Raw genomic sequence first — 13,499 nt, 5'->3', positions numbered from 1 at the left:
AGTTCTGACTGAATGGTGAAGGGATGGAAGGATTTATACTCCTTGCAGTCATCTGGTCGTTGGCACTCTTTCTGAGAGTTGTTGAGACCATTTCCGTGGTGGTATTCTACCGGTTCAGCCCAGTTTGACTGAACCGGTAGCTCCGACGATCAGTCACCTGGTCAAAATTTGGGTGCTTGGCAACTGGCTCGTATTTATGGAATCACCATTTGTAACCTTCCCAGCTCGCTTTGGATAAGCAAAGTCAGATGAGGGAAGGCAGATCTGTTTAACAACAACCGCAAAACAAGTTGTTAAGTGAGTTTGGCTCCGTTTTGTGACTTTTTTTGCCACGCTTCAGTGAATCACTGCAGTTGTTAAGCAAATCACATGGTTGCTAAGTGAATCTGCCTTCCCCCTCCCATTGACGCCGTGGTTCTGTGATCAATCATATGCATATCATTACCCATGAAAAAAGTAGAGTGTAGAGCAGGGGTCTTCAAACTTGACAGCTTTAAGGCTTGTGGACTTCAACTCCCAGAATTCCTCCTCTCAGTCATGTTAGCTCAGGAATTTTGGGAGTTGAAGCCCACAAGTGTTACACTTGCCAAGTTTGAAGACCCTCTGTGTAGAGTATCAGAAATGGTGTAGGGTCTCCTGCTTGGGCAGACTAGATGACCTACAAAGTCCCTTCCAACTCTGATTATCTTTTATCTGTTAGAGGGGCTTGAATGCATGTTGAATGGCCACCATTTTGACTTTTTTTTTTACCTCCAGGGACAAGCTAACCTTTTCTTCTTCTCCAGTTTCCACAGCCAATGAATACGCCTTGAAAGGTTTGGACAAGCTGGAAGAGAAATTGCCAATCCTTCAACAACCCACAGATAAGGTAATGAAAACATTCCTTCCTTCCAGGCTATACAAATTAAGATTTGAAGATCAAAAATGCATCCAGTCAAAAGATTGATTCATGCTTCAAAAAAAAAAAAAAATTCTGCCTGCTGCATCAGTGCAATAGCTGCATTTGGAAAACACTGTTTTTCACAGAGAAGTTATAGGTAGAGATTTACAAGGGAATTTTTTAAATGAAATTCCATCAGTTCAGTGTCTGCCTAGACTCAGGTTCTGCCAGCCGAGGACTGATCTGAAAAACTTAAACTGTGATGGGTGGAGATATATCTCTATATATTTATATCTATATCTATATCTCTATATATCTATATCTATCTATCTATCTATCTGTATGTATGTATGTATGGTATTCAGCTTTGTTCGGGTATTTTTCCCACATCATTATAGTTGTGCTTTTAAAGTTGTAGCAACGTTTCGACAGAATATTCGAACACAATATTTTATATGAACACAATACAGAAGCCTGATGATGGCAGATGAGATTCTGCCGAAACGTTGCTACAACTTTAAAAGCACAACTATAATGACGTGGGAAAATACCCGAACAAAGCTGAATGCCATACATGTAAGTACCCACGAAAACTTAAGAAAACAAATATCTATATTTCTATATATATATCTATATATCTCTATCTCTATCTCTATCTCTCTATATCTCTATATCTCTCTATATATCTCTATCTCTACATCTCTATATCTCTAATCTCTAATCTCTATCTATCTCTCTATCTCTATCTATCTATCTAAAATGAATCTATATAAAAACGAAATACCCCTCACGCATCATCACAAAATCTCCAGAACCGTAAAGCCTACAAACTTGACATTTGGCACGTATGTTCCTCTTGGCTTCTAGCTGCTCACTAAGAAAGGATTTTTCGAAATGACCATCAGAGCGTTAGTACTTCCTACATTATTATTATTAACATGCTCTGATGCTAAGGAGGGCACCTGAAAAGAAATCTCTTCCAAATGCAAAACACAAGCAGAGGAGAGGAGGTTCAGTTTCAGTTTCAGTTTTACTTTCACAGCAGCACCAAGCAGCTTTAATACAGAACAGTTGACCTAAGCCATGCCCAGGCTCCTTGCTGTCTCCTTGCTCACATGGCAAATACTGTTTCAGTTTCCAAACAGCCCTCAATTCCCTCACACTGACAGGACACTAGCCAGATGAATACCGATGGATACTGGTAGGCAGAGGCAGAAATTTTTTCTCCTTATTTTCCTCCTCAAAAACTAAGCCCTATTACATAGTTTCGTAGTGAAGCACGGGATATCCAGCTAGTAGATAATATAAAGTAGTATGTTTCATCCTTGGCTCCTTTAAGATGGATGGACTTCAACTCCCAGAATTCCCCAACCAGCCATGCTGTCTGGGGAATTCTGGGAGTTGAAGTCCACCCATCTTAAAGGGGCCAAGATTCCACTTTATTGGGAGTTTGAAGATGGAAATTGGTTTACTGGGACGCTGAAGCATTTTCTAAGATTGCTTGAGATTATATGTCACACACACACACGCCCAAAGCAATTAATCCCAGCTGCGCAGGAAGACAAGGCTGCGCCGCTCACATGGCTTGCGGGAACACAAGGTTTGCGTTGCATAAGAGGTAGTGAGGGGAGGGGGAAAAGGGCGGAGGGGGGGAACTTGCCCCATTAACCCCACGTGCCTGGCCTGGCCACTGGGCTGCTTCTTTCTGCTTCTTTCTTCTTCTGCAGCAAAAGTCTTTCTTTCTCTCCCCCAAACTCCACCAAAATGAGTCTTTGGGACCCTGCAAGGCCTCCTGCTCCAAGAGGCTGTGCCGGCGCGACAAGTCTCACAAAGATTCATTTCTGGTGGAGTTTGGGGGAGAGAAAGAAAGACTTCTGCTGCTTCTGCTGCTTTCCTTGCATGAAGCCAAAAGTCTCTCTCTCTCCCCCCCTGAGAATGGAGCTGGAGCTGGTATCCTGCGATCCCAAACAAAGAATGATCGATCAGTAGGAAAACAGGATGGGGGATTTCCCTGCAGACTTTTTGGGGGATTTTTCCCAGGGTGTCTGGTCTGCGGGATGTAAAATTATGAGTTTGGTGGTCCCTGAGGTCCCAAAGGTTGGCGACCCCTGGACTAGAAGGGCCTCCAAAGTTCCTTCCAACTCTTGCTTATTCTGTCCTTCTTTCAGATCATTTCAGACACAAAAGACCTGGTGACCGGGGCTAAGGAGGCGGTGAGTTCCACCGTCAGTGGCATGGTGGACAAAACCAAGGAAGTAGTCCAGGGCGGCGTGGACATAACCCGCTCGGCTGTCCAGAGTGGTGTGGAGATGACCCGCTCCGCGGTTTCCAGCAGCGTCAACACCGTGATGGAGTCTTCCGTGGCACAGATGGTGTCCAGCAACTTGGAAGCGGCCCTTGGAAAATCTGAAGAGATTGTGGACCATTATCTTCCCATGACCGATGAAGAACTGGGTGAGTCGGTTGTCCGAGAGAAGCTGAAATTTTTCAGTCTCGGACGGCCACCGTAAGAGGGGTGGACTTCAACTCTCAGAATACCCCCCAGCCAGCCGTATTATGCGGGGTCCTTGGTGCTCTCTGTGTTTTTCTTGGAGATGTTTCATGACCCAACTAGGTAACATCAACAGGGCTAGAATGGCATGGGGATTTCTCTCTGTTTAGAATTAAAATTAGAATTCTCTTTATTGGCCAAGTGTGATTGGACATACAAGGAATTTGTCTTGGTGCAAATCATCAAGAGTCAAAAATCATCAGGTCCGACACTTAATGATAGTCACAGGGTACAATAAGCCATCAAATCATACTAGGAAACAGTCAATATAGATCGTAAGGATACAAGCGACAAAGTTACAGTCATACAATCACAAGTGGGAGAGAGGATGGGTGATAAGGAGCGATGAGAAGGTTAATAGTAATTTTATACAAAGCGGCTTGCCCTGTCGATATTGAGTGGGGATGGCCTTGGTGGTTCCTTGAATAGGCTGTTGTTTATTATTAGCTTGTTTGTCTTGAGTTGGTAGTGGCAAGCTACTGTATATAAAACATAAAGGAAACCCCACACTCCTTCTAGCACTGAGGATGTTACCAGGTTGGGAAATTAAATGTCTCCCAGAAAACAACAAAGCTCAGAAAACACCCCACAATTCTCCTCCTCCTCCTCCTCCTCCTCCTCCTCCTCCTCCTCCTCCTCCTCCTCCTCCTCCTCCTCCTCCTCCTCCTCCTCCTCTTCCTCCTCTCCTTCTCCAACCCCACCCCCTTCTATCCCTGATTATGTTGCCTAGTTGGGTCATGAAACGTCTGCAAGAAAACCATGAAGCTCAGAGAGCACCAAGGGCCCCACAGTCTTCCTCCTCCTCCAACCCCACCCCCTTCTATCCCTGATCATGTTCCCTAGTTGGGTCATGAAACGTCTGCAAGGAAACCACCAAGCTCAAAAGAGCACCAAGAACCCCGCAGTTCAACCCCGATTCTCTTGTGTTTGGCTAGGCGTGCTTGGTGGGTAACCCTGGTTTTTATCGCTCCTTTTCCTAGCCAAACTGGCTACCTCCGTGGAGGGCTTTGAAATTGGCACGGTGGAGCAGCAGAAGGAGCAGAAAAGTTACTTTGTGCGTCTGGGGTCCTTGTCCAGCAAACTTCGCCACCGGGCCTTCCAACACTCCCTGGTCAAGTTGAAAAGGGCCAAGCAGGGCACCCAAGACTCGCTGTCCCAGCTGCACCAGACCATTGAACTGGTAAGGAGAAACTTGTGGAACGAAAGCCGTGGTGGCACAATGGTGCCCTGGTGACCCACGGTGGTTAAAAGTGGTATTGCAGGCTGATGCCCATTGGCAAGAGTTCGATCCTGACTGGCTCAAGGTGGACGCTTTGAGCCTTCCGTCCTTCTGAGGTCAGTAAAATGAGGACCCAGATAGTTGGGGGACATATGCTGACTCTGTAAATGGCTTAGGGTTGTAAAGCACTGTGAAGCAGTATATAAGTGCTATTGTTCGCTTTCACTCTCTCTATTTATCTACAATCTCTATCTACATTCTCTCTCTCTCTCTCTCTTCTACCTACAAATCTCTTTCTATCTCTCTCTTCTATCTACAATCTCTCTTCTAGCTACAATTGTAGTGTATATCTATCGTCTATCTACAATCTCTCTCTCCTCCATCTACAATCTTTCCATCTCTCTCTCCTTTATCTACAATATCTACCGTGTTTCTCATATAATAAGGCCGGGTCTTTTTTTTTTTTTGAGCCCGAAAAAATGGCTAGGCTGTATTTCGGGGTGACTTAATTTTTTTTCCCCTTGCATCTTCGGGCGGGCGGCGACAGCTTGGATGTTGACCTCGGCGTTGGTGGGGCACTTGCCGTATTGGGGTCAACGCAGGCAGCACCATATCCGGGTGTGCAACAAAAGTACTTCCTAATGGCAAGGCCCCCATTCCCCCATTTCGCATGTTTTAATATAGGCCTTAATTTGGGGGCGGGCTTAATTTCATTTCATGCCTATAAAACATGCTGGGACTTCCTATTGGGGGAGGCCGTATTGTTGGAGAAACGGGGTACCTACCTACTGCTCTGTCTGTCTGTCATTTATCTTCCATCTACAATCTTTCTCTCTCTTTATCATTTACAATCTCTCTGTCTATCTTCTATCTACAATCTTTCTCTCTCTCTCTCTCTCTTCTATCTACAATCTCTCTATCATCTACAATCTCTCTTCTATCTACAATCTCTCTCTCTCTATCATTTACAATCTCTCTTTCTCTCTATCGTCTATCTACAATCTTTCTCTCTCTCTCTCTCTTCTATCTACAATCTCTTTATCATCTACAATCTCTCTTCTATCTACAATCTCTCATCATCTACAATCTCTGTCTTCTATCTACAATCTCTCTCTCTTTATCATTTACAATCTCTCTATCTTCTATCTACAATCTTTCTCTCTCTCTCTCTCTCTTCTATCTACAATCTCTCTCTTTATCATCTACAATCTCTCTTCTATCTACAATCTCTCTTATCATCTACAATCTCTCTGTCTTCTATCTACAATCTCTCCCTCTTTCTCTATCATTTACAATCTTTCTCTCTTTCTCTCTTCTATCTACAATCTCTTTATCATCTACAATCTCTCTTCTATCTACAATCTCTCTCTCTTTCTCTATCATTTACAATCTCTCTTTCTCTATCTTCTATCTACAATCTCTTTATCATTTACAGTCTCTCTTTCTCTATCTTCTATTTACAATCTCTCTCTCTTTCTCTATCATTTACAATCTCTCTTTCTCTATCTTCTATCTACAATCTCTTTATCATTTACAGTCTCTCTTTCTCTATCTTCTATTTACAATCTCTCTCTCTTTCTCTATCATTTACAATCTCTCTTTCTCTATCTTCTATCTACAATCTCTTTATCATTTACAGTCTCTCTTTCTCTATCTTCTATTTACAATCTCTCTCTCTTTCTCTATCATTTACAATCTCTCTTTCTCTCTCTCTTCTATCTACAATATCATCTACAATCTACAATCTTTATCATCTACAATCTCTCTTCTATCTACAATCTCTCTTCTATCTACAATCTCTCTTATCATCTACAATCTCTCTGTCTTCTATCTACACTCTTCCTCTATCATCTACAATCTCTATCTTCTATCTACAATCTCTCTTTCTCTATCATTTACAATCTCTCTTTCTCTATCATTTACAATCTCTCTTTCTCTCTCTCTTCTATCTACAATATCATCTACAATCTACAATCTTTATCATCTACAATCTCTCTTCTATCTACAATCTCTCTTCTATCTACAATCTCTCTTATCATCTACAATCTCTCTGTCTTCTATCTACACTCTTCCTCTATCATCTACAATCTCTATCTTCTATCTACAATCTCTCTTTCTCTATCATTTACAATCTCTCTTTCTCTATCATTTACAATCTCTCTTTCTCTCTCTCTTCTATCTACAATATCATCTACAATCTACAATCTTTATCATCTACAATCTCTCTTCTATCTACAATCTCTCTTATCATCTACAATCTCTCTGTCTTCTATCTACACTCTTCCTCTATCATCTACAATCTCTATCTTCTATCTACAATCTCTCTTTTTCTATCATTTACAATCTCTCTTTCTCTATTTTCTATCTACAATCTCTCTCTCTCTCTCTCTCGCCATAAGGCAACTCTAGGCAGTTTATAACAGCAAACTGTTTATGACCTTTTTTGCTATGTTGTTAAACGAACCATCATCGTTAAGTGAGACGCCACATGATCATAGTGTGAGGACTGGCCGGGAGTCATTTTTTCCCCCAGTGCCATTGTAACTCCGAATGGCCGCTAATCAAAAGGATGTAAGTCGAGGACTCCCTGTGGCCCAATCCTGAAGAGCATCGCAGAAAGAAACACAACGAAGAATCACCCTTTTTGAACCAATGGGTGTCTGGTTGTGTTCGAACCCACAGCCAGGAGCAGCACTAACCTTCAGATTGCCCGTGTTTGTCACATAGTAGCTGTGACTTTTCAGTCCTCACTTTCCTTCAGCATGTGGTTGTTAAGCAAATCACTGCTGCTGTTAAGTGAATTGCACAGTCATTAAACAAATCCAGCCTTTCCCTTATCTGAAGTGTCTGAGCGTTTGCAGCGTGACTACCATTATGAGACAACCCAGGAGCAAAAAAAACAACAACAACCAAAAAACCACCACACAGAGACTTAGATATTTAACAGTGGTTTATATACAACAGTTATATACAGACATATACGTGGTAGGCAAAATACCTTACAAGCAATCTTTCTTCTTAACTCTACAAGGAGAACTTCTGCAATGAATGCCAGACACAAGGAGAGAGAACACGCCCTCTAATGGCTGCCTTTATATAAACACCTCTTAAAGGGGTAGAACTCATCCCCAGTCTTAAAGGGAAATACCCATGCTAGGCTGAATCACCTCTTATTGCATCAGCCACAACTGGCAGCTATTACTGCTGGTCGGCTTTTAAATCCCAAGACCTTAACACGAAGCCAGCTGGGAAGGCCACAAATGGCAATTATGTGACCCCGGGATGCTGCAACCATCATAAATACATGTTGGTTGCCAAGCACCCACATTTTACCATATGACTATAGGGAACGAGGACCGCAAGTCACTAAACAAACAGTTGTATGTCAAGGTGTGGTGGCCTGTCAGCTGCCGGCCCCTCCAGCAGCCGAATCAGAGGAGGAGGAGGAGGCGTGGGAGTCAGGATCACCATCAGGGCAACCTCGGAGCTCCAAGTGGGAAGAGGGAATGGAGCTGGCAGAGAGAGACAGAGACAAAGACAGAGACTGGGCCATCCGTCAGCCTTCAGATGGAGAGTCAACAGCCCCCAGGTCTGGAAGTGGCTGATGAGGAAGAGGAGAAATAGCTGGGTCCAGCGCCTGACGTGTGGATGTGTAGAAGGCAGAGAGGAGAGGAGAGGAGAGCAGAGCAGTGGAAATCTATGGGCCGGTCCTTGGGACGGAAGCCCCACTTTAGCTCTGGGGATAGAAGGCAGGAGGCGGAGATGAATAGATGTGGCCGACAACTATTCATCTTCCGGCCAGGCGGACTTGTTAGCCTGAGAGATAAATTTTCTGCCAGGGCTGCCGGCGTTCCTAATAAAGGAATCTTTTTGAGTTCACGTCAAGAGGGTTTGTGGTGTTTGGGGAGCTGGGTCAGAACACAAGGACGGCCTGCAATGATGAGGAGGAGGAGGAGGAGGGACCCAAGTTCTCAAGAACTTCAGTTCATCCTTCTGCTTAAGACTATAGAGTCTCTCGGGGTTCCTTTTTAGCTATTTTTTCCCCCTGGTTTTTTTTTTTTTCCCCAGAGTTGCTGACTCAGCCTTTTCCTTTGTCTGTCTCTCTCTCTCTTCCCAGATTGAACACGTCAAACAGGGAGTTGATCAGAAGATTCAAAGTGGCCAGGAAAAGCTCCATCAGATGTGGCTGCAGTGGCACCAGAAGCAGGCTCCTGAGGTGACCCAGAAGGAGGCCCCCAAGCCACAGGTACATGAATGACAACGAGGTGGGAGGGACCTTAGAGGTCTTCTAGTCCAACCCGCCGCTCAGGGAGGAGGAGACCCTCTACCATTCCAGGCAAATGGGTTGTCCAACCTCTTCTTCAAAATCTTCCGTGATGGAGCGCTCACAAGTTTTGTTAGGCAAGCTGTTCCACTGGGTTAATTGTCCTCACTGTTAGGAAGTTTCTCCTTAGTTCTAGGTTGGACCCTCTCTTTAATAACCTTCCGCCCGTTACTTCTTGAAAAATAGTTTGTGTGAGGAAGAAGTACACTAAACCAGTTCTTAAAAGCTTTTGGGTTTTTTATACATCTTTAAAAAGACTTTCTTGTTAAGGTCCTGAAAGTCCTTCAATGGTTGCCTAGGTCTTGGATGCTGAATTGTCTGCCCATAGTAAGATGACAACTTTGGGGTCGTTTGTGCAAGATAACAGAAAAACAGAGTTAGAAAAGGGAGCTTGGAGGTCTTCTCGTCCAACCCTCTCCTCAGGGAGTTGTTGGCCCTATACCATTTCTGATAAATGCTCCCTGCACTAGCAGGAGACCTAAACCATTCCAGACGGGTGGCTGTCCACTCTCTTCTTAAAAACCTCCACTGATGAAGCACCCACAACTCCTGGTGGCGAGCAGTTCCACGGGTTAATTCTTCTACCTGTCAGGAAAATTTCTCCTTAGTTCTAGGTTTCTTCTCTCTTGGATTAGTTTCCATCCGTTGCTTCTTGTCCTGCCTTCTGGGTGCTTTGGAAAAAGAGCTTGACTCCCTCTTCTTTTGGGGCAGCCCTTGAGATATTAAAACACTGCTATCCTGTCTCCCCTGGTCCTTCTCTTCAGTAGAACCAACTTCTGCAACCGATCTTCACGTTCTAGTCTCCAGACCCCTAATCACCCATTGATGATAATTGATAAGGATGTTATCCATTCAGTCATGCCTGACTCTTGACGATTCTATGGGCCAAGTGTCTCCACATCTTCCAATCTTCTTTCAGTTGTTCTATGCTCTGCCTGATGTCAGTTTTGAGGGTGTCCAACCACCATGTTCTTTGATGGGCCGGTTTCCTTTTGCCACTAGCTCTTCTGAACATAATTGCTTTTGTTGAGGTAATTCCCCGTTAGGAGAATGAGCGCATACAGGGAGACGTATAGAGAGTAGAGTTGGAATAATACACACAGAGCACACAGATACGCTGTAGAGTAAATGTAGGTTTTTACTTCCAGAAAGGTTTAAGCAAAGTCCAAAATAAGCAGTCCAAAAGTCATTTACAGGTAAATCAGTCAGTTTTTCAATCCAGGGATAATCCAAATATCAAAGTCCAGTGTCAAAAACAGTTCAGTATCAGACTTACATTAAATCCAGTAATATCAGTCAATTAGAAGAAATGGAGCAACGGCAATATTTTCCAACAGAAGGAAACAGAGATAATCACTCAGACACACACTCTTCTGAGACTAAGACTAAAATAATCCAGGTTTCTGGCTCCATCTTATGGCCGTTTGAAAAACCACACCCAATTGCAGTTTTTGCATTCCCTTAAAGAGACAGTATTAAAATGTCTATCCTGGTTTATATATTTCTAACCCAAATTGGGTGACTTATATTCCTAACAGCTTTCTCCAGTGAAATCCCTCACGTGACACGGCCAAAAATAAGTGAGATGAAGTCAGCTTTGGAAGCCATATTAGCACCAGAAGCTTCCACGCTGCCACATTCTTGAGCCTGGGACGTTGGAAGTGGGGAGGGATTTCATGGAGCGTACGTGGTGAGACATAATAGCATTTTTCTTTAAAGTCAAGGTCATGTTATTTCTGCACCTGGTTGAGAGGACGTCTCAAGTTGGAACAGATGGTGATTGCGGCATGTGATGGAATAATGGGCGCAGGGAGTGGATTTGTAATTTTTTACTTATTGCAAGGAAACACGGAACTTTCAGATTCGGGTTTTCCTAGATGTGCCAGTATAACTACTCTAATAAAAGGAAACTTGCCTTCCTCTGAGTTTTTAATTGGAGTTGGGTTTTTCTGAGGACATATCTGCGACAGTCCCTCAAGTATGGCAGATGGCTATCATGTCACCCCTGGTCCTTCTATTCGTTCTCCACCTGAGTTATTTCTTGTTCTACCTTCAGGTGGCTTGGAGAACCAGTTGACCATACCATGTTCTCCACAGGAACCCTGGTGTTTCAGTTTACTTCATTGTCATTGCACCTCATACAATGAAATCAAACACCATCTTCAGGGCACATCATGACCATGAAAATAAACACAAACACACATCCTTCACACGCCACACATTGAATTAAAAAAACCCGACACCACACCAGCACTGCACTATACAGTAGAATTCAAAAGAACTACTGGCCTGGGATAGAAGCTGTTTTTCAGCCTATTTGTCCTTGTTATTCTGTACTTTTACTTTTATTATTCTGTTTTAATTTATTGGGAGGTGTGGAGGAGATACCATCCACCTGAAGTCCCAAAGTGATTTTTTTTTTCAAGAGGCAACTGGACTTCCTTTGTTTTTCCTTGAAGACGTTTTGCTTCTCATCCAAGAAGCTTCTTCAGTTCTGAGAGCTAAACCTCCAAGTGGCCTCAACGACTCTTGGAGAGAGCACAAACGACCAGATGACTGCAAGGAAGGTAAATTCCTTCCATCCTCCCCCATTCAGTCAGAAATGAAGCTTCTTGGATGGGTTGTGAAACGTCTTCAAGCAAAGCCAAGAAAGTCCAGTTGCTTTTGGGACCTGCATTACGGTCCACCTGAAGAACTAACTAATCTGACTTTTGCTTGCAGGAGATCGAGTCCCAAGCTCTGGAGGTCTCCCGTGGCCTCACCCAACAGTTGCAATCGGCTACCACAACGCTGGTCTCCAACCTCCAAGGTCTACCAGCCGGCCTTCAAGAGAAAGTGGGCCTTATCCGCCAGAACGTCGATGAGCTCCGTACCGCCTTCATGACCGCTGGATCTTTCCAGGATCTGCCGGGATCCATCCTAGCTCAGAGTCGGGAAAAAGTTGCCAAGGCCCGTCAGTTGACGGATGAGCTGATGGATCACGTGGTGCAAAATGCCCCTCTCACTTGGCTTGTAGGCCCCTTCTCGGCCTCGGGCAAAAAAGAGGGCGAAGAAATAGAAATGAAATAGCATTTCAAGGATGCAAGCAAATCAGAATATTGTTAAGTGTAAGGCGGGGGGTTTTTTTTGGAGCAAAGGGAAGAATTACGCTTGGCTGCAAATAGTTGAAATAAATATAGAATTCTTGGTGTAAAAGATTGCTGGACCAAGGAAAGTCGAAGGATTTTTTGATGGTCCGGTTGCTTTTGTTTTTCTAACATGATCCAGTGAAATTTTGGGCCGACGGGCTTATTTCGCCCAATTTAACACGCCTGATTTCATACTGTAAATTGGCAACTGAAGAGGCGTTTATCTCACTAACTCATCTAAAAGCAAGTGTTTTTTTTAACGTTGCAGGATTAGGAGAATAGAATCCATTTTAAATGGATATGGCCCAAATTAAGAAGCGGTTATCTATATTTTTCATGTAACCAACTTCTTTTCAATTGCTGGGAGATTATTCTTGCAAGAGAAATCTCAGAGACAAAGAATTATTCAGTTTGATGCAAAATGCAGAACAATGGGGAAGCTTAACCAATTATACGCAACCTTTTTCTTCTGAATTTTCTCTTCCCCGTGATAATTCTCTGGCTTAATTGATTTTTTGCAAATAGTGACAAGAACTGAGAAAGCTGAAGTTGCCAGAAATGTAAGTGGGATGAAAGGATGGAGACAAAGATTAGGAAATTATCTGGTGTTTTTTTTTTATTATTCTTGCATTCTGGTCCTTTTTATTCAGCCTTTCTCGGTGCCTGTAGGAGTTGGGAGGAGGGAAAATGAGGTTAAACATCTTTGCAAAGTTTCTTCTGTATTTGCAAGTCAAGTTATCTAGGGCAGTGTAGCATCCTTTGGTTAAAGTTCTTCCCATCATTTACACCACGAGTCTCCAAAGTTGGCAACTTTTAAGGCTTGTGGACTTCAACTCCCAGAATTCCCCAGCCAGCCATACATTCGTAGCCGGCTGGGGAATTCTGGGAGTTGAAGTCCACAAGTCTTAAAAAGGTTGCCAACTTTAGAGACCCCTGATTTACAGGGTGGAATCAACTCTTAACCAATACAGATGATCAGACTTGTTCCATTTTCAGCTCCTTGCTTGTAAATGACCTTTCAGAATTTTCCACGCGCTCTTTGTATGTTGTGTAAATCAATTTGCCCTCCATGCTTCCCATTGTCGATTTGTAACCCATGCCTTAACTCACAAAATAAAACTAATATCATATTGCATTAAAAAGCTGGAATCTTTTTTTATATATGTTTTCCAAGTCATGTGACCATTTTATACAAGCTCCTTTTAGGATATTCACATCCACAGATATAATAACATGGCCCAGAACTTAATTAGGCTTAACAGATAACAGATAATCAGAGTGGGAAGGGACCTTGGAGGTCATCTAGTCCAACCCCCCGCTCAAGCGGGAGACCCTACATCATTTCTGACAAATGGCAGTCCAATCTCTTCTTGAAAGTCTCAAGGGATAATGCTCCC

The 13,499-nt window shown here is 43.3% G+C and overlaps 1 protein-coding gene and 1 pseudogene across 2 annotated transcripts in view; both read left to right on the top strand.

Moving 5' to 3' along the window:
• LOC113427681 (perilipin-3-like) overlaps positions 1–13,244 on the top strand; it is a 31,602-nt gene extending 18,358 nt beyond the window's left edge. Inside the window, exons 4-8 of the mRNA XM_026690195.2 lie at positions 786–868; positions 3,049–3,334; positions 4,412–4,611; positions 8,768–8,896; positions 11,696–13,244. Coding sequence (XP_026545980.2) covers positions 786–868; positions 3,049–3,334; positions 4,412–4,611; positions 8,768–8,896; positions 11,696–12,043 — 1,046 coding nt within the window. The 3' untranslated portion in view covers positions 12,044–13,244. The remainder of the gene's footprint in view (positions 1–785; positions 869–3,048; positions 3,335–4,411; positions 4,612–8,767; positions 8,897–11,695) is intronic.
• LOC148133555 (phospholipase A2 inhibitor beta pseudogene) overlaps positions 1–13,499 on the top strand; it is a 237,474-nt pseudogene that overhangs the window by 86,807 nt on the left and 137,168 nt on the right. The gene's annotated exons all lie outside the window — the stretch shown is intronic.

The sequence above is a fragment of the Notechis scutatus genome, chromosome 1, assembly GCF_049901735.1.
Source record: "Notechis scutatus isolate UNSWTSFEM ecotype Mainland chromosome 1, rNotScu1.2, whole genome shotgun sequence".
In the NCBI taxonomy this organism is placed as follows: domain Eukaryota; kingdom Metazoa; phylum Chordata; class Lepidosauria; order Squamata; family Elapidae; genus Notechis; species Notechis scutatus.
Note: the sequence above shows the minus strand (reverse complement) of the source record. Positions and strands in the feature narration are given on the sequence as shown.